At 40.3% G+C, this 24,749-nt stretch overlaps 1 protein-coding gene across 1 annotated transcript in view; it reads left to right on the top strand.

Moving 5' to 3' along the window:
• The window catches only part of LOC109923391 (unconventional myosin-Vb-like), a gene marked incomplete at its 5' end in the record, with an annotated part of 126,168 nt that overhangs the window by 9,828 nt on the left and 91,591 nt on the right, over nt 1-24,749 (top strand). Inside the window, 3 exons of the mRNA XM_048613914.1 lie at nt 8,221-8,331; nt 19,020-19,191; nt 21,130-21,274. Coding sequence (XP_048469871.1) covers nt 8,221-8,331; nt 19,020-19,191; nt 21,130-21,274 — 428 coding nt within the window. The remainder of the gene's footprint in view (nt 1-8,220; nt 8,332-19,019; nt 19,192-21,129; nt 21,275-24,749) is intronic.

Raw genomic sequence — 24,749 nt, 5'->3', positions numbered from 1 at the left:
TAAATGACAAAATTGTACTCCCCACCAACACTACCACTGGCAGCCTGTTTCAGACACTCACCCCCCTCTATGGGGTGGGGGAAATTCCCTTCTGGACCCGTTTTGTATCTCTTCCCCTCATCTTAAACCTATGCCCTCTAGTTTTAGACTCTTCTACCATGGGGAAAAATTGTTGTCTATCTGCCTTTCTATGCTTCGTAATTTTTCTTTTCATGGAGTGTAGGACACTGAGGGATGACAATATAGGGGGTCTATAAAAAGTCCCAGCCTGTCCTGTATAGCTCAAACCTTCCAGTCAAGGCATCATTCCAGTAAATCTTTCCTGCACTCTTTCTTTAATAACTGTTCTATAGTAGGGTGACCAAAATTGCATACAGTGCTCCAAATGTGGCCTTTCTGACATCCTCTACAGCTACATCAAGGTGTTCTAGTGCCTGCACTCAATGCTCTGATGCAAGCAAACTGACTTGATTAACTATGACTATATAGCAATGCTAGATTTAAGACATTTGCTGATTCCTGCTAGGAACAATTGTTAATTGTATTAGTGTTCATAGATGTATTTGGGTGAAAGGTTTATAATCATTCTCCTTGATAATAGGATTCAAAGCTGTACAACTATTCTATGTAAAAGAATATAATTTGTTAACTCCTGGATTGCACAGAAATAGAGATGGACGTTCTTGGCCTACATGAGGAGATTAGGTGATACCAGATGACCCTTGTCATAACTCGGTGGAAAGTTAATTTGAATTATTTCCTAATAATGAATAAGGGGAGGGATTTGGGTTGGAAGCAAAGCTTTGTGTTTTGACAGTGTACCATTGCTTCTGTGGTGTCATTCTTGAGACACTTTTCATTGTGACATTATTTCAGAGACTGGAGAAGAAATCCATTGCTTATGCTAATGACGGTTGAGGAATGTCTTGTTTTGAGTATTTATTAAAATCATGCTGATTCATAAATACTGATCATTTTTGAATTTTAGGTCAGGTACAACAGAATTGTTACAAACTGAGAATGAGGAATTTGGCTTTTAAGTAAAATATGTTACAGTTTCAAATAGTATTACCAGACAAATTAGATCCCAGGTGGAAATCTGGTTTGATAGATCATAATTTGAGGTTTTAATCAAATAGTCTTTATGAAACATAAGCGTGCACTGCTGCAGATTTTGCTTTGAAATATAAAGCAACTTTATTACAAAATGAACAGAGTAATCTAAACCATCCACTTAAATATAAATTCAAACTTTTAAACACAGAAATACCAGCCCATTAATCCCAGAAACAGCTGCTGTGTAGTACCCAAAATACACCAATGATACGGTACTCAAAACACCGCTTGTACAATTCTCGTGCCAGAGGCCCTGTCTACTACAGCTCAGTAGAATAACTCACAAGTGACTTTGCCTTTTTTTTAGAGTGGAACTGCATGTAGCTTTCTTGTTATCATATACCTGAACTTCAATATACTTGACTTTAATCCCTTCAAGGTTTATTCCAGCACTTTGGTCTGGGACTACCACTAAGTGTTCATGCTAAAGTAACCTAGTGCACTATATCCTTCCTTTCAGTAGCACTAATTCACACACTATCCTATTCAAAGGGCCTCACGAGACTGCCCCAGTTAAAGTAAAAATTGAAAACTCAAAGTCTGCGTCCTTCTCCAAGATATTGGTCTTTCCTGCTCCTCTGCTGCTTGGCCTGCTGTGTTCCTCCAACTCAACACTGTTATCTCTGACTCCAGCATCTGCAGTTCTTGCTATCTCCAATCAAATTGAAACCACCTTCATCTGAGGCTGTGGATGTCAGGAGGGCTCTGGCTAGGATGGGATTGGTGAAGTATGACCCTCATCAGGAGATCAGGGGTGTCTGGGTGGTCGAATCACTTGTGATTGGGTTGATGACTTTTGTTAAGGCTTACTGCAAATATTCTTGCTTTTTTTTTCCCCCCCCCCCTAGTTGTGATTAGAAGCGAAGAAGCAAAGCTTTTGCCTATGGCCTGCTCATTGCTGTGTGAATACACTTGAGCAGAGAATTTAAGTTTCCATTATGGAGGCAGTGAATCACTGAGTTAACCTGCCCTTTAAACGAGTTTAAATCTTTAAACGTAAGACTCTGAATAAATAAAGTATCATACTGGATACAAATGTGTTTAGATGGATTTTATCAAAACAAGTACAGCAGAAGTGACAATTGACCAGGTAGTGGACTTGGCTGCTTAACAATGGAATATCAATCCTCCGTTGCCTGGGGTGCTGTCTCCTCTTCATCTTTTTTTTCAAATGATGACCACACCCTGATCAATGGTATCCCAGAACTCCAGTTGGCCTTGGCAGTACAAATTGGATTTGCATTCATCTCCACCTATCATGTACTCCTTTTTTTGCTGTTCTTTCCCCATCTCCTGCCACCCCCCCGCAATAAAAATCACAAACGTTGTAAAGAAATAATCACTTTAGACAAAATGAAGAGCTATTTTGAAACAGAGGCATGATATTTGCAGAATGAGCAATGCAGAGGAGCTGATTAGCCTTAAAAGAACGTGATTATTGAGAGTGTGTCGACCACAGATTTGTTTAATTTTTATAGAATTGCAAAGTCTGTAATAGTTTCAGGAGCAACAAAGAATATCTAACAGGATTGATACACTTTACAACGTGTGAAACACAGGCCATTTGGGAGGCATGCTCTTCGTGAGTTGCCCCCTGTGCGTGCAATTTTATAATAATTCATCGTTCAGACTATCTCCATCTCTAGTTTACTTGAACACCACCTTGAGATTTGCTTCAATAACTTATTTTTAAAATTTACTGTCCATTTCAAAGATCATTTGTAAATCTTCTGTCCAAATTCTTTGCATTTGTTGCCCTCATTATGGTTATAAAGGTGAATCAAAAGTACTGAAGGTATCAATTTTATTGATAAATTTGTTAACACTGGACTTTCAGAAAACCGTTTTACTTTGGCACTTATAAAAATGCACATGAAAGCAAAAAATAGAAATATACCTATGTTGTTGAAGTTTAGTATTAGGTATTAATGAATACAAATAATTATTTGATCAGCTGTACTGTTGCCATTTGAGTCGTAATTGTGATCACCATTTGTACAACTGTTTCTGCATCAGATTTCAAATAAACTAATACCCAAACTTCATCTATTGGGTGTAAAATGACATGTAAATGTTTTATGTTCAACCCACAAGACGTCTAGTTGTTCACTTTCCCTGGTGGCAATTTACAATGTAGCCATTTGACCCATATGAAATTATCCATCTACTATAGCATTATTGTAAAATATTTCTTGTAGTTCATAGTCTGTCTCGTCTACCAAAACTTCCCTGTTTTAAAATGAATTAGCAGGTTAACAGAATTGAAAGGAGATTTTTAAATTTAAAAAAAGTAGTTCAGGTCTCAAAGACTGGTTTGGTATAATGGCCAATCCAGTGCAAATGATTGGAGCATTTCCAACAGCATCAGTTAATTCCAGCATTAAGGAACAATTTAAGTTAATACTTTACTTTGTCTGAGGATGCCTCATCCACACATCCAGATTGAAATAATGGTCATGGAGAGATTGCAGCTGTTGAAATCTTCAAATTGAGGTCATTTTCTTGGGTCTTTAGGCATCTTTATAAAAGACTTCAATTATGAAGTAAACTGATTTAATCTTCAATGAAATTGGTTCTGTATTGTTTAAGCTGCATTTTGTGGAGTTGACTTTTTGGTAACAATGAAAGCTACTTCAGCTGTTCATATATTCACTGTTTATGATTTGAAGACACCTGCTTTATAACACTGGGCAATTGTGCTAATGTGATTAGATTTCCAATAAAGTTAGTGTAATGTTATGGACCATGCTAAGATAGTATGGACCGTCTAAGGTAGCATAGATCCTAACTTTTTGTTTTCTTTTAAGTGTAAGGTGTTGCTTTCCAGATGCAATTTGCTTGGTCAAACTACTGTACTTTTAGCAAGACACACACACTTTAATTTTACAATGCTGTTAAAATACAGACAAAAATAAAAGAATTGGCTTAATTGTATCTCTATTGAAATCTTAAAATAATATATTAACAACTGTCTGTTCCAGTTTAGTAACCTCCCATAAGTACACCCTTGGCAAAGGCAAATTCAGTAAAGTAGTTTGTCTCACAGGCAATTCTAGCAGTAGGAAGAGAACCCTAGCTTTTAGCTATAACAGGGAGAAGAATAAGAGTTTCCACATTCAGCTTAAAGACACCAACAACTGCAGAAATCTAAAGCAATAAAAATCCTGTTTCTGTTGGAGCTTGATCCCACCCATTCAGGCTGCTTCTATTGTTTGAACTTTTTTTTAAAAAAAACCCAAGGCCCCTCAAGCAGTTTTACTTTATTAGCTTTGAGCCAATAAAAAAAGAAAAATCAGGACAAAACATACATCAAAGACATAGTATCATCACACTAAGCAGTGACAAACTGTAATTTGTCTGTTTTTCCTCAAAGTGGGAATCATAGAATCATAGAATCCCTACAGTGTGGAAACAAGCCCTTTGGCCCAACAAGTCCACACCGAACCTCAGAGCATCACACCCAGACCCATCCCCCTATAACCCACCTAATCTACACCTCCCTGAACACTCTGGGCAATTTAGCATGACCAATCCACCTAACCTGCACATCTTTGGACTGTGGGAGCAAACCAGAGCACCCAGAGGAAACCCATGCAGACATGGGGGAAGAAGGCACTTGTCCCTGAATCTTAAAATGAAGGGAAGGTTGTTAACTTTGTTTAAATATTGGCTTCAACAGTGTTGGAAAGCTGCAATAAAATGTAACTTTAAATAATGCTGTTATTCATAATGCTGTGCAGTTTCACACTTTAGTGAACTAATCCAACCGTTCTAGAAGCTTTTGTCAGATTTGAGGTTTATAATTCTGATTTTTCTTTTTTATTAAAGAATATATTTTTTACTGGGTATTTGCTTTCCAGTGCATTATCGCCAAAACAGTATGAGGTTGATAATCTGGTGATATGTTGGTACAGCATTGTTTTATTTTTGTCCTGATGTACTGTACTACCCTCATCCTATTTTATGTCAATGTTGACTTGAAGTTCTGCAGTTGAACTTGAAGAAAATAACCTATCTAATGGGAGATGTGATCACATAGTGCTTGGCATGGTTTATGATGAAATTATGAGCATGTGGTGCAAGAAGTTAATCCTAAATAAATACAAAAATAACTCTGCTCTATAGCCTTTCTTCTATTAGCTAGTGCTGCTCTGGGATTCTGTTGTCATGGTAACACAGCTTGCTGCTTTGTGGTAGTTGCCAAAATTGCACCACACTCCCACACAAAACTCGATGCATGTTTAAAAATATGCTCAGTATTGTAGTTGTCTTTACAATCTCTATTCAAACTGCATTCTAGGTCTAGAATATCTAGTCTAGACTGACACACGCTAGTAATGGTATTGTTAAGGGGGGCAGCATTTTAGTGAGATAGGCCAGCCATCTGTTTCAATAACCAAATAGGGAGTTTTTGTACATGGGCTATTTTGCCATTTTATAAACGTTCTTTGTCCTAGTCTTCACTGACTCTTAATTGCCCTCTGGGCAAATTAGGGTCAGGCAATAAATGCTAGCCTGGCCAGTGATGCCCTCATCCCATGAATGAATTAAAAATCCTGTGAGCTCTCTGCAAACTACTGCTGACATCATTTCCTCGAACATAATCTGTCTCATGCAAGAGCTTTTGGGAGAAGTACTAAATGAAAGCCAATGTTTTCATTCATTCAGCACCTTTTTTTTTCTTTTAAAATGTGATGCTTGCATTAATTTGTTTGTCACTGAACTCATGGTGCACTCAAAGACTTTTCTCCCTGGGGCCTCCGTGTAAATACTTGCATGCCCTTGGGGACTGCCAATTGTAATTGCTGCATCTATCTAAAGAAAACAACACTCAGTTTCCCAAAAACGTTGTACTTTGGGGAAACTTTGTTAGTGTTGGCTACCGGAAACCTTTTTTAAAAAAATCAGTTGAATGCTCTAACGAACATAATTCTGGCCTTGCAATTCTTCGGGTCAGCTTTTGGACTCAGTAGTTTTAAACTAGTGACCAATTAAACATTGCAAGTGTCACTGTAGCTACATAAGAGTTAATGACAATCTTATTAAATGTCTTCAAGCTGTTGAGTTTCTAAAATGCAATTCTTGAGGAAAATTTCAGCCAAGTTGTGTAAATGTGTTGTGATGGGTAACAGATTATGTGAAACAGAATGAGACGAGACGAGACGAACCCATTGCCCAAAAAATATCCCCAGTGGGAGTATCTAAGTATGAGGCATGGAGCAGAATACACTGAGTACATAAAAGTTTTCAGCTAGAGTTGCAAAAACCTAGAAGCTAAAACTAATGTGAATGGAAGGTCAGGATGAGTATGTAATTACATTCCACTGTAACTGACCAAGCCACTATATATTTTTACATCACTTTTTTTAAAAAAATGCCCAAATTACTAATGGGTGGTAAGTTATCCTGAGCATAATCGTAGAGCATGGGTAAAGGCCTATTTGTCAAAAACAAATCCCTAACTATTTGACTCCTATTTTCCAGCACTTGGCCCATGCCCTTGTATGCCTTGGTGTCTCAAGTGCACATCTAAATATTACTTAAATATCAAGAGGATTTCTGTCTCTGCCACCCTTTTCAGGCAGTGAGCTCCAGATTCCCAACATCCTCTGGGCAAAAAAAAATGATTTTCCTCATCCACTTTAAAACTCTACCCTTTACCATTAATCAAGACCCCTGGCCATTGATCCCTCCTGTAAGACCATTGTTTTTCCTTTTTTTTTTCTTGAAAACCTCCACCACTGATGCTCAGTAGCATCAGGTATGTACGATCTACAAGATGCACTGCAGAAATTCACCAATGATCCTTAGACAATACGTTCCAAACCCACGACCACTTCCATCTGGAAGGAAGAGGGCAGCAGATGCATGGACCCTCTCCACTGGAAACCATCCTTCCTATAATGCGCACACTGCTGTTACTGTGGCCTAACTATTGCTTTGTACACTTCCAGCATAACTTTGCTACTCTTAAATTCTATGCCTCAACTAATAAAGGCAAGTATCCAATACGCTTTAGCTACTTTATATACCCGCCACGCTACCTTAAGGGATTGGTGAATGTGCACATCAAGGACCCTTTGATCCTTTGGGGCTTCCCAAGGTCTTGCTGTTGATCCTGTATTCCCTAACCTTCTACATCCTGCCCAGTGCTTCACCTCACTTGCCCAGATGCAATTACATTTGCCACTGATCAGTGCATCTATATCCCTCTGTACTCTAAGGCTATACTCAACAATTTTTTTGTATCATCCACAAACTTGTTGATCAAACCTCCTAAGTTGAGGTTTAAGTTTTGTTTGTATAAACCACAAACAGCAAATGGCTCAACACTGATCCCTGTAGAACCTGACTGGACAGGTTTCCAGTCACAAGCACCCCTCAACTGTTATCCTCTGCTTCTTGCCACTCAACTAATTCTGGACCAATTAGCCAAATTTCCTTGGGCTTTTACTATTTTGCTGTCGGTCTCCCTTATGGGACCTCATCAAAAGCCTTGCTGAAGTGCATGGCTTTACACTTGGTCATCTCCTTGAATGTCTATAATTTCACCCAAGAAAGACTTGTGTAGGCAGTGTTCTTCCTGCATTGTACTGATAATTGAAGTTAAGTGTCTCAATTTTTGAATCTTAACTTGGTCAAAAATTATCTTTTTTTTTGAGTGCGCACTACTTAACCAAAGCTGTAAGTTTAGCACCTGGAGATGTTGGATTTATTGAAACAGTTGGTGAGTTCTGTGATCTGTAAAGTTTGGGGTGAAATTATCAAAGTTTTCCTTGTGAGCAAGTCACTAATGTTCACTAATGTCCTTTAGGGAAGGAAACTGCCATCCCCACCTGGTCTGGCCTACGTGTGACTCCAGACCCACAACAATGTGGTTGACTCTGAACTGCCCTCTGGGCAATTAGGGATGGGCAACAAATGCAGCTTAGCCAGCAACACCCGCATCCTGTTAATGAATTTTAAAAAGTCACAAATAGAACAAATCATTTTAAAAATGCTGCCATTTGCCTGATGTAAGTCTTGCACGAGTCTTGCCTTGATCTATCTGATCAACTGCTTTTTTCCAATTGTTACTCATGATGTTATCTACTTTTGCTTTAGTCAACCAAAGTGTGGATTCCTGATGCACAGGAGGTGTGGAAGTCAGCTGAACTAACAAAAGATTTCAAGGAAGATGACCACATTCTTTACCTCAAACTGGAAGATGGAACTGTAAGTTTTAGGTGGCACAAAATATCTCCACACCTTTTTTAGAGTTTGAGTTGCTGCATCAAATGTAGATTTCTGTATTCCATGGTACTTGTAATATTGAATACATAGTTGTGGTGCAGCAAAAAATTGAGCAAGAAATGGGAATCAAATCAATCTTTTATTTTTAAAATACCAAATGCTTTAACACCAAAGCACAACTTTTGGGTATGTATTTTTATAACCTTTTTTGCTACAGTGGTTAAATTTCAAGAACCTACAGTAGGTTTACAGTTGTAGACAATTCTTTTAAAGCAACTAATCTAGGTGGATGCACAATGAAAATAATCAACTACGTGGATTCATTTAATAGGTTCTCCACTACCAAAATCTCAAGTTTATTTGGTCATGTCTCATTTCAGTCTATGGGACTTGGCTGCATGGCATTTGTCATTAATTCTCCCTTTTGTTGCAGTAATAGTTATGCCTCAAGTAATTATTTGGTTCTGTAGCCTGTCAGGCTACCCTGAGGTCAGGGAAGGTGCTATAGAAATGACTTTTTAATGATATAGTGAAGACTACAATAATTGAAACACATTTATTTCAAATCTGTTTGAGCAGCCTTGGCATGAAATTGCTCCAGATATCTGATTTCTAACTTTGCCATTTGCTAATATCCTGCCTTAATTATAAACACTAAATCCTACATATACACTTTAGTTCCATGTCCTGGCTTGATACATATAGGATAAAAGCAAAAATCCAATTGAAGGCATAATGCACTTTACTAGCAGACTACTTCAGGCGTTCATCCACAAGTTGGAGCCTTTTGAGGAATGGGGGAATGTAGCAGGGGGGGCAGACTTATTATAAAGGAATAGAAAACTTTTTTTTAAAATACCCTTTGAGTTGCCAGTCTCCAAAACACTCTTGTCTTACTTCTGTTTAGCCTCTTGCTGGCTGATTTCCTGTTTTGTGTTGAGTGCACATTTTGCTGATACGTACAAAGTAGCAGAAGAATGGAACATAAGCCTGTTTATATTTATCATTACAAAATGTGCCCTAAAGTTGTTAAATCAGTGTTTTAGCCATTTGAAATAGTTGTTAACATTAACAATCAAGGAAGTGTTTCAATTTTCAGCAATGAAACAAGTAGTTATAGAAATCAATTTTTAATAAACATTTGTGTAAACCTGTAATTATCTTGGTAATCACAGGTGCTTGTGAGCAAGTCACTAATGTTCACTAATGTCCTTTAGGGAAGGAAACTGCCATCCCCACCTGGTCTGGCCTACATGTGACTCCAGACCCACAACAATGTGGTTGACTCTGAACTGCCCTCTGGGCAATTAGGGATGGGCAATAAACGCTGCCTAGCCAGCGACACCCGCATCCTGTTAATGAATTTTAAAAAGTCACAAATAGAACAAATCACTTTTAAAAATGCTGCCGTTTGCATGATGTTTGGGGAACTTATTTTCAGATGACAGAACAGAAACTTTATCTTCAAGTGGCTGGGACCCTCTTTGTCATTCAAAACTTTTGTCCAGTTACCTGCTGGAGAATTCATTGAGCTGCATAGGCTTAATGCCACAAATGTGACTGCACAAGTTCGAAAGCTGAGGCTTTTTCAGAAAACAAAAGCTCAATTAAAACCTACACTTTTGAGAAAGGCAAGAGGCTTTGATGTAAAAGCACATTAAGATCTTAAAACACAAGTCTGTGTAACAAATATATCTAATTGTGTTATGTGTGCTGGTCTCTCTCTCTCTCTCTCTTTCTCTCCTAAAACTGATTTAGGAACCAACACTCCCAAAGTGTCCCTGCCTGCTTCCTCCATCTGAAGGTTTTTCTTGAAAGCTAACTCTAATCAAATTTTTGGTCATCTGCTTGAATCTCTCGTGGTTTGGCATCAAATTTTGTATAACACGTCTGTCAAGTACCTTGGGATGTCTTTATTCTAAAGGCCCTATTTAAATAGCTTTACATCTGTATCTTGTTAAAGATTGGTAATGAGGTGGAGAGATGGATTTTTTGCACTGACAATGAAATATTGTAATCGGATATTGGCCTGTTTTGGAATTGTGCAGTCATATAAACTGAGTTTCCACTGTAACATGATTTTTCCATTATAAAAAACTTGATAGCTGAAGTAAAGTTTTTTTTTATGGACATGAAATGCCTCCCATATGCAATTCAATGCTGTCAAATCCATGAGTGGTTTGTGGAGTGGGGGGTCAGATTTGTGACCACTTTAAACAACATTTTAGTATTGTGTGGTGTGCTGGTCAAAGGCAAAGTTATGGTTTATTAAATTGAAAGCTCTGTTTTGTGGAATTGTTACCGTTGCTACATTTATTGGAGGGTGGCGGTGGCGGAGAGAGAGGGAGGGGAAAGAGAAATAAAATCACTACACACGTGCCCTCTAGTGGGAGGTTTGGATTTGTTGCCTGCTCGAGTAATGAGAAATGTTCAAAGCAGACATTTGGTGCCAAATGGTTGCATTTGTCAACATTGTTACTATAAAAAGTTTGCATAAATCTAACAACCAAAAGTATCCAAACTGAAATCATTTTCATTGTTTAATACAAACGTGCTTCATTGGTTAAAGCTTGATCATGGTAGAGATATATTTTTGATCATTGATTCATTTGCAAAATAGTTTTCTTGATATGATTTGAAATCTTCCATCCAAGTGGCTTGGTGAAAAATAGCTTTATCTAGCCATTTCTGTTTCTTAACAATTTTAAAGATCTGACTGTTAATTTTCTGCACATTGTTCCACCAGTTTTTCCAACTGTTATTTTCAGGCGCAACGTATCCTTTGAAAAATGGGGCCTTGCTGATGTTATGAAATATTTCAAATAATAACTTCATCACTCTAAATAACCATTGGATGTCAACTGAAATTTGCATGTCTAGGGCTGGAGTAGGAAAAGCTGGTACAAAGGCAGTCTATCAGTAAAAACCTCCTACTTTTAGGGCAAAAGTCTTGCTGTAGTACAATTTCAGGATTTATACTACTTCTGATAAGTTAGTTAACTGGTATGATTCATTTTGGTGTTGATCAGAATCGATCAATGTGTTAACTCAGTGGTTAGCACGTTTTCCTCCGTGCCAAGGACCCTGGTTCAATTCAGCCTTGTGCGACTGTGTAAACTCCACACAGACATTCTGTGTCTGCATGGGTTTCCTCCCACGGTGCAAAAATGGACAGATTAGGTGGATTTGCTATGCTAAATTGCCCCAGAGTATCCAGGCATGTGCAGACTATGTGAGTTAACCATGGGGGAAATGGAGGATTATAGGGATAGGGTGGGACAGAAGTGGGATGTTCTTCAGAGGGTTGGTGCAGCCTTGATGGACTGAATGGCCTCTATCTGCACGGTAGGGATTCCGTGACCTAACCCTCCTTGTGTCATTCAGTTTTAAATTGTTTCTTCATATGAAGAACTGAAAATAGTGGTTAAAATAAATGACTTGATGGCACAGTGTAATGTATTTTGGCAAGATGTGGACTAATATGACTATAATATTGAATTCCCTCCTAGCTAGAAAACTAACCGTTTTGAGACGATTGGTTAGCTGTTATTTGTACCTAGGGGTTAGGCATGTGTACTACTTCGTATTTTGTCCACTTCAAACGCACCGAGAATTCCCACTGGCCACAATTGTTGCAGTCCATGAGGATTTTGCTGCTTGTAGCCACTCCTCCTCAGGTGATTAGCTTGGTTCTCTTTAATGCCATCCTGTCTCATTCTGTATACCTGGCAAGCAGCCACTCATTTGTCATCTGACTATGCTCTCTTTCTGTTGCCTTCCACTTTACCCTCTAGCAGAGAAATCTGTAGGTTTTGGACACTGATCAAATGTCTAAAATACTGACCTCCTGTTTTCTAGATGCCACTTTGAACAGTTACTTTTGTTCTTCAAACTTGAAATACCTCTTACCTTTTTTTTTGTGGTGTGTATATGGGTTACTCAGCATATGCTGTAGTATCTTCATTTTTGAAGGCTTTTTATTTTCTCCCATAGTTTTTTATTGTCCAGGGCTTTTGTGGCATCCCAAAAGTGTGTAGAATGTAGCATCTTGAGTTTTTCTCCCTGTTACAAGTTTCTTTTTAATTTTCTTGTGAATACCTCTTTCATCTGAGCAAAATTGTCTGAATTTCTGTATCCTCCTAAGTTCTGCAGCACACCTTCCATCTTTTGTCATTTGTCCAAAATAAAGCATGTCTGCTTGTTTCGGTGTGATACCATCTGCTTCAATGCTGGCTCTAGTTTCTTCTAATGGATTACTGACTTTGTTTTTATTAGTCCCTAGTTTAAACTTCAAGATTTTACTTGATCTACAGTATTGTCTCTCGTTTGATTTTGCAAATAGTGCTGCGTTGTCAGTATGCTGCAAGTTTGTTTGTTTTTGCCTACCTTGGGAAGTAAATCTAATTCTGAGATTCTGGGTATATGCAAAAGTTGAATTTTTACATCTCTAAATTTTCCATGTTGGGAGCTTTTTTCACAAGAAAATTCTTTGTAAACATCTGTTCCCTTTTCAAATAATTTGTCTGAAATTTAGTGTCCTCTTTTACCTCACTTGCAAAGATACACCACACGGATTCATCTAGTTCAAAGTGCTGGGTCTTTCCCTTTCGCCTATAAGCATTCCTACCTTCCTCTTTTACTTTTACTTTTATCTCTAAACTCCTTTTGCCCCTTTTTAAATAGCCAAGACAATTAATGGAATTCTGGCTTTCATGTCCAAAGAGCTGGAGTATAAGAATGTAGATGTTATGCTGCAGCTGTACAAAACCCTGGTTAGACTTCTGCTGTGAACTGATCTGGGCAGCACACCTTAGGAACGGTGTTAAACATAGTTTCTAATGGTGATAGCTGGACTTCAGGAGTTAAGTTGAGGAGAGATGAAACAAATTAGGCCTTAACCTCCTAAATTCCAGAGAATAAAGAGTTGCATTAATCTAAGGTCTTCAGGCTATTAAATAGGGAAAGACTAGGTGGATAAAGACAAACATTCCATTGGCTGAAGATTCTAGAACTGGGGGCATAGTCTAACAACCAGACCAAACCACTCCAGAGAGATGTTAGCAATTCTGCATGTAAAGAGTAGTGGAGGTTTGGAATTCTCTTCCTCAAACAGCAGTCAATGTTAATTCAATTGCTAAATCCGAAACACAAATTTTTGTTCAGCAAGGGAATCAAAGAATGTGGGGCCAAGGCACGAGTACAGAGTTAAGGGAACAGATCAACCTGATCTTATTGAAAGGCAGAGCAGGCTTGAGGAGTGAATGGCCTACTTCTGTTCTTACGACATAACGTTTTTGGAATGCTGTAAGTGTATTCTACCACAAAGACTGAAGTCTTTATTCAATTCCTTCCGTGTCATTTCCTGATTTCCCTCATTTATTAGTTCCCTACCTCATTCTCCCACAGGGCAAATGTTCACTTTGGCCTCACTCTATTTTAAAGAAGGTCTTGATGTCTGGTTTTATTGCCAGTTTGCCCTCAAAGTTTATTTTTGCCCTTTTTTTATTGCTTTTGATTATCTTTGTCTTTTAAAATGCTTCTAATCTGCTGGTTTATCACTTATTTTTGCCCCATTGTATTTTTTCTTTTCAATTTGGTGCTATCCTTAACTTGGTTAAACCTGCTTGGCTTAGCAACCCCCCCACCCCCCCACTCTTCCTACAATCCTCATTTCTCAGTGAGATATATCGTTGTGGAGTCACAAACTATTTTCTTAAATGACTGCCACTGATTCTCAGTTGTCTTTTCTGGTAAGTTCCTTTCCAGTTCACTCTGGCCAACGATGCCCTCATGCCCATCTAATTATCCTTAAGTTAAATACTGTTGTTTCCAACCCAAGTTTCTCACTCAAACTGCTAAATGTTATGGTCCGTGTTGCCTAAGAAATTTTTATTCATAATATTAAACCAGCCTCAGTGCGCATTGTCAGAACCCAGGCTGATCCTTGGTTGGATCTAAGACATTCTAGGAAACTGTCCTGAATACACTCTGAATTTTTCAGTGTGACTACTTCTGCCAATCTGACTCTGCCAATCCACATGAAGATGAGTTCCCCTATGACCAATGTATTGTTTTGCATTCCCTCCTTTCCTGATTTTATTCTGTCCTAGAGTATAGTTCCTGTTAGGGGGCCTATAGACTAGTCACATCAGTATTGTCTCCCCTTATTTATCTCTAACTGATTTAGAATCTACATCATCTTGCCATCATACTTTATCTTGTACTAACAAAGCTACCTTACCTTCCTGTCTGTCCTTTTGGAAAAGTTACATATCCCTGAAAGTTTAGATTTCAGCTTTGATTTTCTTGTAACCATGTATTTGTAATGGCTATAACTTCATAACCATTAACATCTGTAGTGTCAGTCCATTTATTTTGTTCCTACTACAAGTATTCAAGTGAAGAGCCATTAGTTTTTGTGTTATCAATTTTTCTCTCCCTTTGGTCCTATTTGCTGTTTTCTGTATGTAGACTCTACCTTTACCTATCCCACTCTGGGCATTATCCAAATAGCTACACTGTAATGGTGACATCAATTTGTTTTGTTCACCTACGTTTTGCTTTTTTCCAAACTCCACATCCGACCACCCCCTCCAAGTCTCCTCTTCAGCCTTAGTTATATGATTTTGCAAAGTCATTGGCCCCAGCCCCATTCAAGTGAAGACTGGAAACCGTTCCAGTGGGACATCTACTTCAGAGATGGTAAGAACTGCCGATGCTGGAGTCAGAGACAGCCCCACCCTTCCTCTCTCTTTATTTCGGAGCACTTACCACCATCCTACCTACCTTCCCCTTCCCCAGCCTCACCCCCACCCCTCCTCTTTATTTCGGACACCGATTTATCTATTTCAAGCCCATGGACTCCCACAGCTACCTAGACTACACCCCTTCTAACCCGCCTTCCCACAAGAATGTGATGCCCTGCTCCCAATTCCTCTGCCTCTGCTGTGTCTGCTCCCAAGATGGGGTGTTCCACTCCCAAACATCCCAGATAGTCTCTGCGCACCCCCCCCCCCCCCCCCCCCCCCCCCCCCCCCCCGCTTCCGGTGGTCGAAAATGCTCTCGATTGCATCTCTTGCGTTTCCCGCACCTCTGCCCTCTCACAGCCCCTCCCCCACCATCAAAAAACAAAGACAGAATCCCCCTTGTCCTCACACATTACCCACCAACCTCCATATTCAACATATCATTCTCCGCCACTTCTGCCACCTGCAATCTGACCCCAGAACCAAGGATATATTTCCCTCCCCACCCCTATCCGCCTTCCATGGCGACCACTCTCTTCGTGACTCCCTCGTCTGCTCCACACTCCCCACTAGCCCCGCTAACCTGGCACCTTTCCCTGCAAACAGCAGGAAGTGCTACACCTGCCCCTACATTCCCCTCACCTTCATCCAACGAACCAAGAAAAACCTTCCACATCAGACAGAGGTTCACCTGCACATCCGCAAATGTGGCCTACTGCATCCGCTACTCCTGATGTGGCCTCCTGTATGTCGGGGAGACCAAGCAGAGGCTCGGAGACCACTTTGTAGAGCATCTACACTCTGTTTATCATGAACAACAACTCCTTCCAGTCGCGAACCATTTCACCTCTTACCCTCCCACTCCCTGGATGACGTGTCCATCCTGGGCCTCCAGTGTCACAATGACGCCACCCGGAAACTGGAGGAGCAGCACCTCACGTTCCTCCTTGGGAGCCTACAGCCCAATGGTCTCAATGTGGACTTTACTAGTTTCAAAATCTCTCCACCCCCAGCCTCATCCCATGACCAACCCTCCCTCTCATCCCCACCTCCTCGACCTGACACAACCTGTCCGTCTTCTCTCCCACCTCACTGACCAATCCCCACCACTCCCTACCTGCACTCACCTGTCACATCCCACCTACCTTCCCCAGACCCACCCCTCCTCGCTCTATTTATTTCTGAGCTCCCTTTCCCCTCCCCGTTTGAAGAAGGGTCCTGACCCGAAACGTCAACTTTCCTGCTCCTCTGCTGTCTGACCTGCTGCGTTCATCCAGCTCCATACATTGTTATCTCCAAATACTTCAGTACTGGTGTCAGTGCTGCATGAAAACCCAAACCACCTCCACAAATTTAACTCTTGACTTTGGTTATCTGATGTCAGTTTGCTCATAGCTCAATTAGTCATTGAGATGATTACTTTGAAGGTTCTGCTTTGTAATTTAGCTCTGGACTATTCTAAGCCTTTCAGCATCACCTCCTTTCTGGTCCTATCAATGTTAGTACCACAACTGAATCTGACCAATCCCATTCTAAGTTCCCCTGAAGCCCTGAGGAGATGTCCTTACCCTGGCGCCAGGCAGGCAACACAGACTTTTTGTGACTTGTATTCATGACTGCAGAGAACAGTATTTATCCTTCTAATTGTACTGTTCCCTACCATTGTCTGCTTTCCGATGTTTCTGTGTCATGGTCAATTTGCTAATCCTCCCTGCAGTCCCCAATCTCTTCCACATGGTTTGGAAGAACTTTGTAACTGAATAATTGCAGGGGGCAAAGGTCATCAAATGTGACCCTCTGGGTCTCTGTATCTGCCTCGCCTGCAGTCATGTTGTGCCCCTGCTCACAGGCTAACTTTGTATTGCTTAGTCTGAAAGGTATCCACCTTCCCTGATGTAGCACAATATATGCAGCTTGGACTCTAAATCTTTGACTCTGATCCCAAGATCCTTGATCCACGAACACTTGCTACAGATGCTTGCTCTGGATCATCGTGGTGTGCAGCAACAATATGTTCCCCATCCTGCTATCATATAATTTTTGATTTTAAATCTATTTATTGATTTATTCTAGATTCCCTGTTTTTTGACACTGAAGAAAAGTAGCGATCTAAACACAGTCTAATGTTAGTAATGTTTTAAAAACTATAAATTTTTGTTCTCGCTGCAGGTCAACCTCTCACTCTGCGTTTTGTCCTCTTCTGCAGGTCTCTAATCCCTGGAGACCACCTTGAAGTAAACCTTATGTAAAGCTCTGCTTTTCACCTCTGCACTTAATTCCCACTGTGAACCTAATTCCCACTGTGAACCAAATTCCCAATTTATACTCACTCTGTTTGCCTGACTCAATCACCACTGACACTGCCTTTGATCTTATTCCTTACTTTGTTTATTCCTGCCTCACCCCTTGCCAGCCAGTTTGTCACCCATTTCAAGGTGTCCAGTGGAAAGGTCAGATATACCTGCTAATGTACTCCCACGCTACTAGCCAGGACTGCTATTTGCAATACCATACAGGAATTTTGGTTGGCGAGAATTCCCACATGGTGCACACTGGTGAATACCGGGGACATTGACATGAAAAGCACATATGCATTTGGCATGATTACCTTCATTAGTCAGAGCATTTAGTATTGGAGTTGGGATCCTATTGTGGCTGTACAGGACGTTGTTGAGGCCACTATTGGAATACTGCATTCAATTCTGGTTACCTTTCTATAAGAAGGATGTTGATAAACTTGAGAGTTCAGAAAAATTTAAAAGGATGTTACTAGGATTGGAGAGTTTGAACTATAGGGAGAGGCTGAATAGGCTGGGCCATTCCTCGCTGGAGTGTTGGAGGCTGGTGGATGACCCTACAGACTTTTATAAAGTCATGATGGGCATGGATAGGGTAAATATCCAGGTCCCTTTCCTTTGGTGAGGGAGTCCAAAACTAGAGGACATTAGGTTTAAAGTGAGAGGGGGAAAGATTTAAAAATGACCTGAGGGATAAGTTTTTCATGCAGATGTATGGAACGAGCTGCCAGAGGAAGTGGTAGAGGTGGGTACAATGACAACATCTAAAAGGCATCTGGATGGGCACATGAATAGGAAATGTTTAGAGAGATATGGGTCAAATGCTGGCAAATGGGACTAGGTCAGATTGAAATGCCTGATTTGTGTGGATGAGTTGGACCAAAGAATGAGTTTCTGTGCTGTATGACTCTGACTCTTAACTCTGTAATTGCCTGGATATCTGGTGCTTATACTGTTTTAGATCTGGAATAAGTGAATTGTAAGGGGGCCTGGCTGTATTTGCTTAGAAAATAGGTGGTGTGATGGGATCAGTTCTTCCAAAGTTTATCTTTACCTTTTTCTTTTGAGACACCCTAGTCAATTAGGGTCTAACACTTCCTTCCAGTTTCTGAAGGAAGTAAGTCTGCAACAGAGATTGGAAGGCAAAACTTAGAGACACTGAAAATATTTGAAACTATATATAAGAACTACAGCTGTCACGGCTCAAATGGTGCAGTGCAGGCAGCCGAAACGAGGTAGTGGCTAGATCGAGACACTAGAAATTTATAAATGTATGTCATTGTTGCAGGCATGAATGTTTAACTTGTGTTGATAGCAAAAATGGTGTCTAGTGTTTTGCTTCGTCTGACACTTGTATAGTAAAAATTATTTTTTATTGTAAAACAGTGGAATCTTGTAGCTTAATTCTTTCAGTAACTGTGATAGAGATTTCTTAATTACTTTTCTTGACCAAGCTGTTGACATGCCTCAAAATGCTGACAGTTGATTTGTTCCTTGTTCATGAACAGCCCTACAATTACCATGGAAATAAAGATTTTGCTAGAAATGTTAACAAAGAACCTTTTTCGGGCAAGTCTAGAGTTTCTTTTTGGGAAGGATGTGTTCTAATGATTTTGCTTTGCTGCAGAACATGGAATATCACATTAATAAAAAAACAGAAGAATTGCCATATCTGCGGAACCCTGACATTTTAATGGGTGAAAATGACTTGACTGCACTCAGTTACCTCCATGAACCTGCAGTACTTCACAATATGAAAGTGAGGTTTTTAGAGTTCAACAACATTTATACATATTGTGGTAAGTTTACTTGTTTTTAAAATTGAATGCAAATTTGCCAGCTCTGTTAATATGGATAATCTGTGCTGCTCTTACTTCCTGCATTCAGTCAATGACCTACCTCCCTCTTCAATCTGGAATTTATTTCTCTGCTTTAGATGAGCTTAAGACCTATAAGAAATAAGAACAGGAGTAGGCCATTCAGCTCCTAAAGCCTGCTTTGTCATTTAGCAGTATTGAAGCTGGTCCAACGTTCCACCAACATCCACTTTCTTACACTTTTTCTCCATAATCCTTGATTTTCCCTGAATGACCAAGAATCTATCTGTATCATGATCCAATATAAACTATGACTCTGCCCACAATGCTCTGTAACAAGGACTTCCAATTTCACGCAATCCACCTCAGTCTTAAATTGATACCCCTTTTATTCTGAGACTAAGCTCGCTGGTCCTAGATTTCGCCATGTGGGGAAACATCCTTTCAGTGCTTACCCTGACAAGCCCCTTTTAAGAATCCTAGGTGTCTCAATGAGATCACCTCTTATTGTTCTAGAGTCCCAAACTGTTTAATCTTTGTTTATAAGACAATCCCTCCATACTGGGGATCATCCCAGTTAACCTCCTCTGAACTGCCTCCAATGAGGTGATATCTTTCCTTTTCAAATAAGGGGACCAAAAAGCTGCCCTCAGTTCTCCAGATGTGGTCTGCCCAACACTTCTTAGCGTTGCAGTAAGATTGCCCTACTCCTCTTCTCCCAACCCCTTTAAAATAAGTGTTTGCCATTCGTGATGCTCTATTCCATAAGAGAAATCATTTGTGCAGTATTATGCCTATTGCTTTGTTTTGGGTTTTGGGGTGTAACTTATTGGGGTCAGGGATTTATCAGGCTCCATACAATCAATTTCTCCATCAAACAATGGTGTCAGAATGCTTGGTCTCAAACTAAAGAGCTGATCGTTGACTTCAGGAAGAAAAGAAGGACACTCCTATTTACATCAGTGGAGCTGAGGAGGAGACGGTTGAGAGCATCAAGATCCTAGGAGTAACAACAGCTGACCTGTCCTGGACCACCCATGTAGATGCAACAGTCAAGAAGGCACAATGTCTCCTCTTCCTCAGGTGGCTTAGGAAATTCGGCATGTCCAAAAAGACTCACCAAGTTTTACAAATGTACCATAAAAAGCATTCTGTCTGGGTGCATAACGGCTTGGCATGGCAAATGCCTGGGACCATGAGAAACTACAGAAAGTTGCAGACACAGCCCAGACCATCGTGCAAGCCAACCTCCCATCCATTGATTCCATCTACACTTCTCGTTGCTGTGGAAACGCAACCAACATCATCAAAGACCTCTCCCACCCCGGTTATAATCTCTTCCAACCTCTTCCATCAGGCAAAAAATACAAAAGCTTAAACCTGTACCAACAGGTTCAAGAACAGCTTCTTCCCTGCCATGGTACACTGCTGAATGGACTTCTCAAATTTCAAATCTAATGTTGATCTTGCTTTTGTGCGCCTCCTGTGCAGCCGTAACATTGTATACCTCGTTTTGTTTAATCACCCTATGAGCTGCCTGTACTGCATGCAAAACACAACTTTTCACTGTACTTAAGTATATGTGACAAAAATAAATCAAATCAAATCAAATCACTTCATTCAGTTCCTCCCCCTCATTAGGCCTTGTGTTCCACACCATTTTTATTTTCCTGGTTTGGGACACTTGGCTCCGTTTTCAGAAGGGATGAGAAGTATGTATTTAATTTGTCTGCTGTCTTTGTTCCCCATTTATAACTTCCCCTGTTTGACTATCAGGGGCACTGTGTGTTGGTGTACTTCTGCTAATCTTGTAAACTGGTGTAAATATGTTGAGTAACACTATATGCTACAATTACTTTATAATTCTAAATAGTCACCTTGAATTCTTAATTTGCTTAAAACTCTTTGAACTTCTCGTAGGTATTGTTCTTGTTGCTGTCAATCCATACGAACAACTCCCTCTTTATGGAGATGATGTAATTTATGCTTATAGTGGACAGAATGTGGGTGATATGGATCCCCATATCTTTGCTGTTGCTGAGGAAGCATACAAGCAGCTGGCTAGGTGAGTATGTGAGGTTGAGGCCCTAATGTGCTGTGCTGAAAAGCTGTTGAATATGATTTCTTGTATCAAAATGGCATCCAGTTGAATATCATAAAGAAACACAAGGAATGTTCAGCATGATTTGTTATCCAAACTGAGACACCAGCAATCTCAAAGGCTGAACAAAAAAGGCAGGATATAGGGCTGAGTAGTAATTTAAAGTTGACTAAATTGTCTCTTGTAGTTAGTGGATTGAATTGGCAGCAGCTGAATTATTTGCAAAGATGTGTAAACTGATGTCTAATGATGAGCACAGCTAAGCATTGAACAATGACTTGCATTTAAATAGCTTTTTTTTGAAGCATAGACATCCCCAGATGGCTTAATGTTAGGAACTGGTGAAGTCAGTGGAGAAGACCAAAAGCTTGTCCTGGGTTAATTTTTAGTAAGAGTCTTAGAGATAGAGGCTGAGGAGTTTGCTGGAGGCGTTTACTTGGGAACTAAGCAGCTGAAGGTACAACAATTAATGGTGGGACAAAAAGGCTGCTGTTGGCGTGGTGTGGCTAACCCCACTCCAGTGGCTGGAGTTACAGTTCTTGCCTCATTTCTTCTCATCTGTGATTTATGGCTCATTCTCCTGCCCTGCCACTTGCCAGATTTCCTAGGCCTGTAGTCAACACCTCTGTTTTCCACTTTTTAAGTGTTTCCTTAATGAATGTTGGAAATGAGCATTGATCCAAAAAGGAGTATGGCACGGTGGCGCATTGGTTAGCACTGCCTCACAGGGCCAGGGACCCAGGTTCGATTCCACCCTTGGGCGACTGTCTGTGTGGAGTTTGCACATTCTCCCCATGTCTGCGTGAGTTTCCTCCAGGTGCTCCGGTTTCCTCCCACAGTCCAATGATGTGCAGGTTAGGTGGATTGGCCATACTAAATTGCCCATGATGTTCAGGGACGTGTAGATTAGGTGGGTTATGGGGGTGTGGAATGCTCTGTCGGTGTGGACCTGTTGGGCCGAAGGTCCTGTTTCCACACTGTAGGGATTCTGAGTAGGTGAGGTGGAAATTTGAATATGTCTTGCTTTTTAAAAATTAAACAGGAAAGAGTTTCAGAAAGCAGGAATATAGAGGGAACAGGAGTAAGGAATGTATCAACAGTTAGACAGAATGGGAGGAACGAAACTTCTGCAAATAGCACAAAAAGCAATTGGTGGATCTTGGATGGTGTCAAACTTGAAATGTTGCTGAAGCTGCACTCATTCAGGGAAGAGGAGCATTCCATTACACTGCTGATTTTTGTCTTGTGATGGGCAGGCTTTGGAGAATCAGGAGGTGTTATTTGCTGAAGAATTCCAATCCAACCTGGCCTTTATAGTCACAGTACTTATTTGCCTGGTCCAGTTTCTTGTAATTACTAATTCCCTCTGGATGTTGATAGCTGGAGATGATCTATTTCTCAATAAAAATTTTCTTCATAAAAGCATATGCTGCTCTTCAAGCTAGGTTTGATAGGGAGCTTTAGCTGGTCTTGACATTGGTCTTGTGCAGGTGGTCATTTCTTTGTTCCTACATAATATAGAATGGGAGTAAGCAGTTCAGCTCCTCGAACCTGCTCTGCTGTTTTTAACATGATCATGACTGGTCTTATCCTGGTCTCAACTCTACTTTCCTGCCTGCTCCCTGTAGCCCTTTATGCTGCTTTTCATCAGAAACCTGTCTATTTATTTCTTCAATCTGTTGATTGATTCTGCCTCTACTGTCACTGATAGGCCACCAAATAATAACATCACATTGGGGTGGGCAATAAACAAATAACTAATGCCTGTAAAAATGGTAAGGCAATTATCATGGATTTTAATCTACATGTAGATTGGTCGAACCAGCTCGGTCAGGGTAGCCTTGAGGAGGAGTTCGTTGAGTGTATCCGTGATCGTTTTCTTGAACAGTATGTAATGGAACCGACGAGGGAGCAAGCTATCCTAGCTCTGGTCCTGTGTAATGAGACAGGAATAATTAATGACCTCATAGTTAGGGATCCTCTTGGAAGGAGTGATCACCGTATGGTTGAATTTAGAATAGATGGAGAGTGTGAAGATAAAATCCAATACCAGGGTCCAGTGCTTGAACCAGGGGAATTACAATAGAATGAGGGAGGACTTGGCTAAAGTAGACTGGAAACAAAGATTTTATGGTGGGACCGTTGACGAGCAGTGGAGGACTTTCAAAGCAATTTTTCAAAGTGCTCAGCAAAAGTATATTCCAGTGAAAAAGAAGGACTGAAAGAAAAGGGGTAATCTGCCATGGGTGTCTAAAGAAATAAGGGAGGCTATCAAATTGAAAGAGAAGGCATACAAAGTGGCCAAAAACAGCTTGAAACTACAAGATTGGGAAAACTTTAATGGTCAACAGAAAGCCACAAAAAGAGTTATAAAGAAAAGTAAGATATAACATGAGAAAAAACTAGCACAGAATATAAAGACAGATAGCAAAAGTTTCTATAAATATATAAAATGAAAAAGTGTGGCTAAAGTAAACATTGGCCCTTTAGAGCATGAGAAGGGGAATTTAGTTATGGGATATGATGAAATGGCCAAGGCATTGAACAGGTATTTTGTATCGGTCTTCACAGTGGAGGACACTAATAACATGCCAGTAATTGACAAAGAGACAAAGGTAGGTGAGGACCTGGAAACAATCATTATTACGGAAGAGGTAGTGTTGAGCAAGCTAATGGAGCTAAGGATTGATTAGTCTCCTGGCCCTGATGGAATGCATCCCAGGGTACTAAAAGAGATGGCAGGAGAAATAGCAGATGCACTGGCAGTAATTTTCCAAAATTCGCTGGACTCTGGGGCAGTCCCAGCAGATTGGAAAACAGCAAATGTGACACCACTGTTTAAAAAAAGGAAGTTGACAAAAGATGGGGAATTATAGACCAGTTAGCTTAACCTCTGTAGTGGGGAAGATGCTAGACTCTATTATCAAGGAAGAAATGGCAAGGCATCTTGATAGAAATTGTCCAGTTGGGCAGACGCAGCATGGGTTCATGAAGGGCAGGTCATGCTTGACAAATCTTTTGGAATTCTATGAAGACATTATGAGCGAGGTGGACAATGGGGACCCAGTGGATGTGGTGTACCTAGATTTCCAAAAGGCCTTCGACAAGGTGCTGCACAAGAGGCTGCTGCATAAGATAAGGATGCATGGCGTTAAGGGTGAAGTATTAGCATGGATAGAGGATTGGTTGACTAACAGGAAGCAAAGAGTGATGATAAATGAGTGCTATTCTAGCTGGCAGTCAGTGACTAGTGGTGTGCCTCAGGGATCGGTGTTGGGACCACAATTATTTACAATTTATATAGAATATTTGGAGTTGGGGACCACGTGTAGGGTGTCAAAGTTTGCAGATGACACTAAGATGAGTGGCAGAGCAAAGTGTGCAGAGGACTGAAACTTTGCAGAGGAACATAGATACGTTGAGTGAGTGGGCAAAGGCC

This window comes from Rhincodon typus, chromosome 29 (assembly GCF_021869965.1).
Source record: "Rhincodon typus isolate 14 chromosome 29, sRhiTyp1.1, whole genome shotgun sequence".
NCBI classification, from domain to species: Eukaryota; Metazoa; Chordata; class Chondrichthyes; order Orectolobiformes; family Rhincodontidae; genus Rhincodon; species Rhincodon typus.
This window is presented reverse-complemented; position numbering and strand designations above follow the sequence as displayed.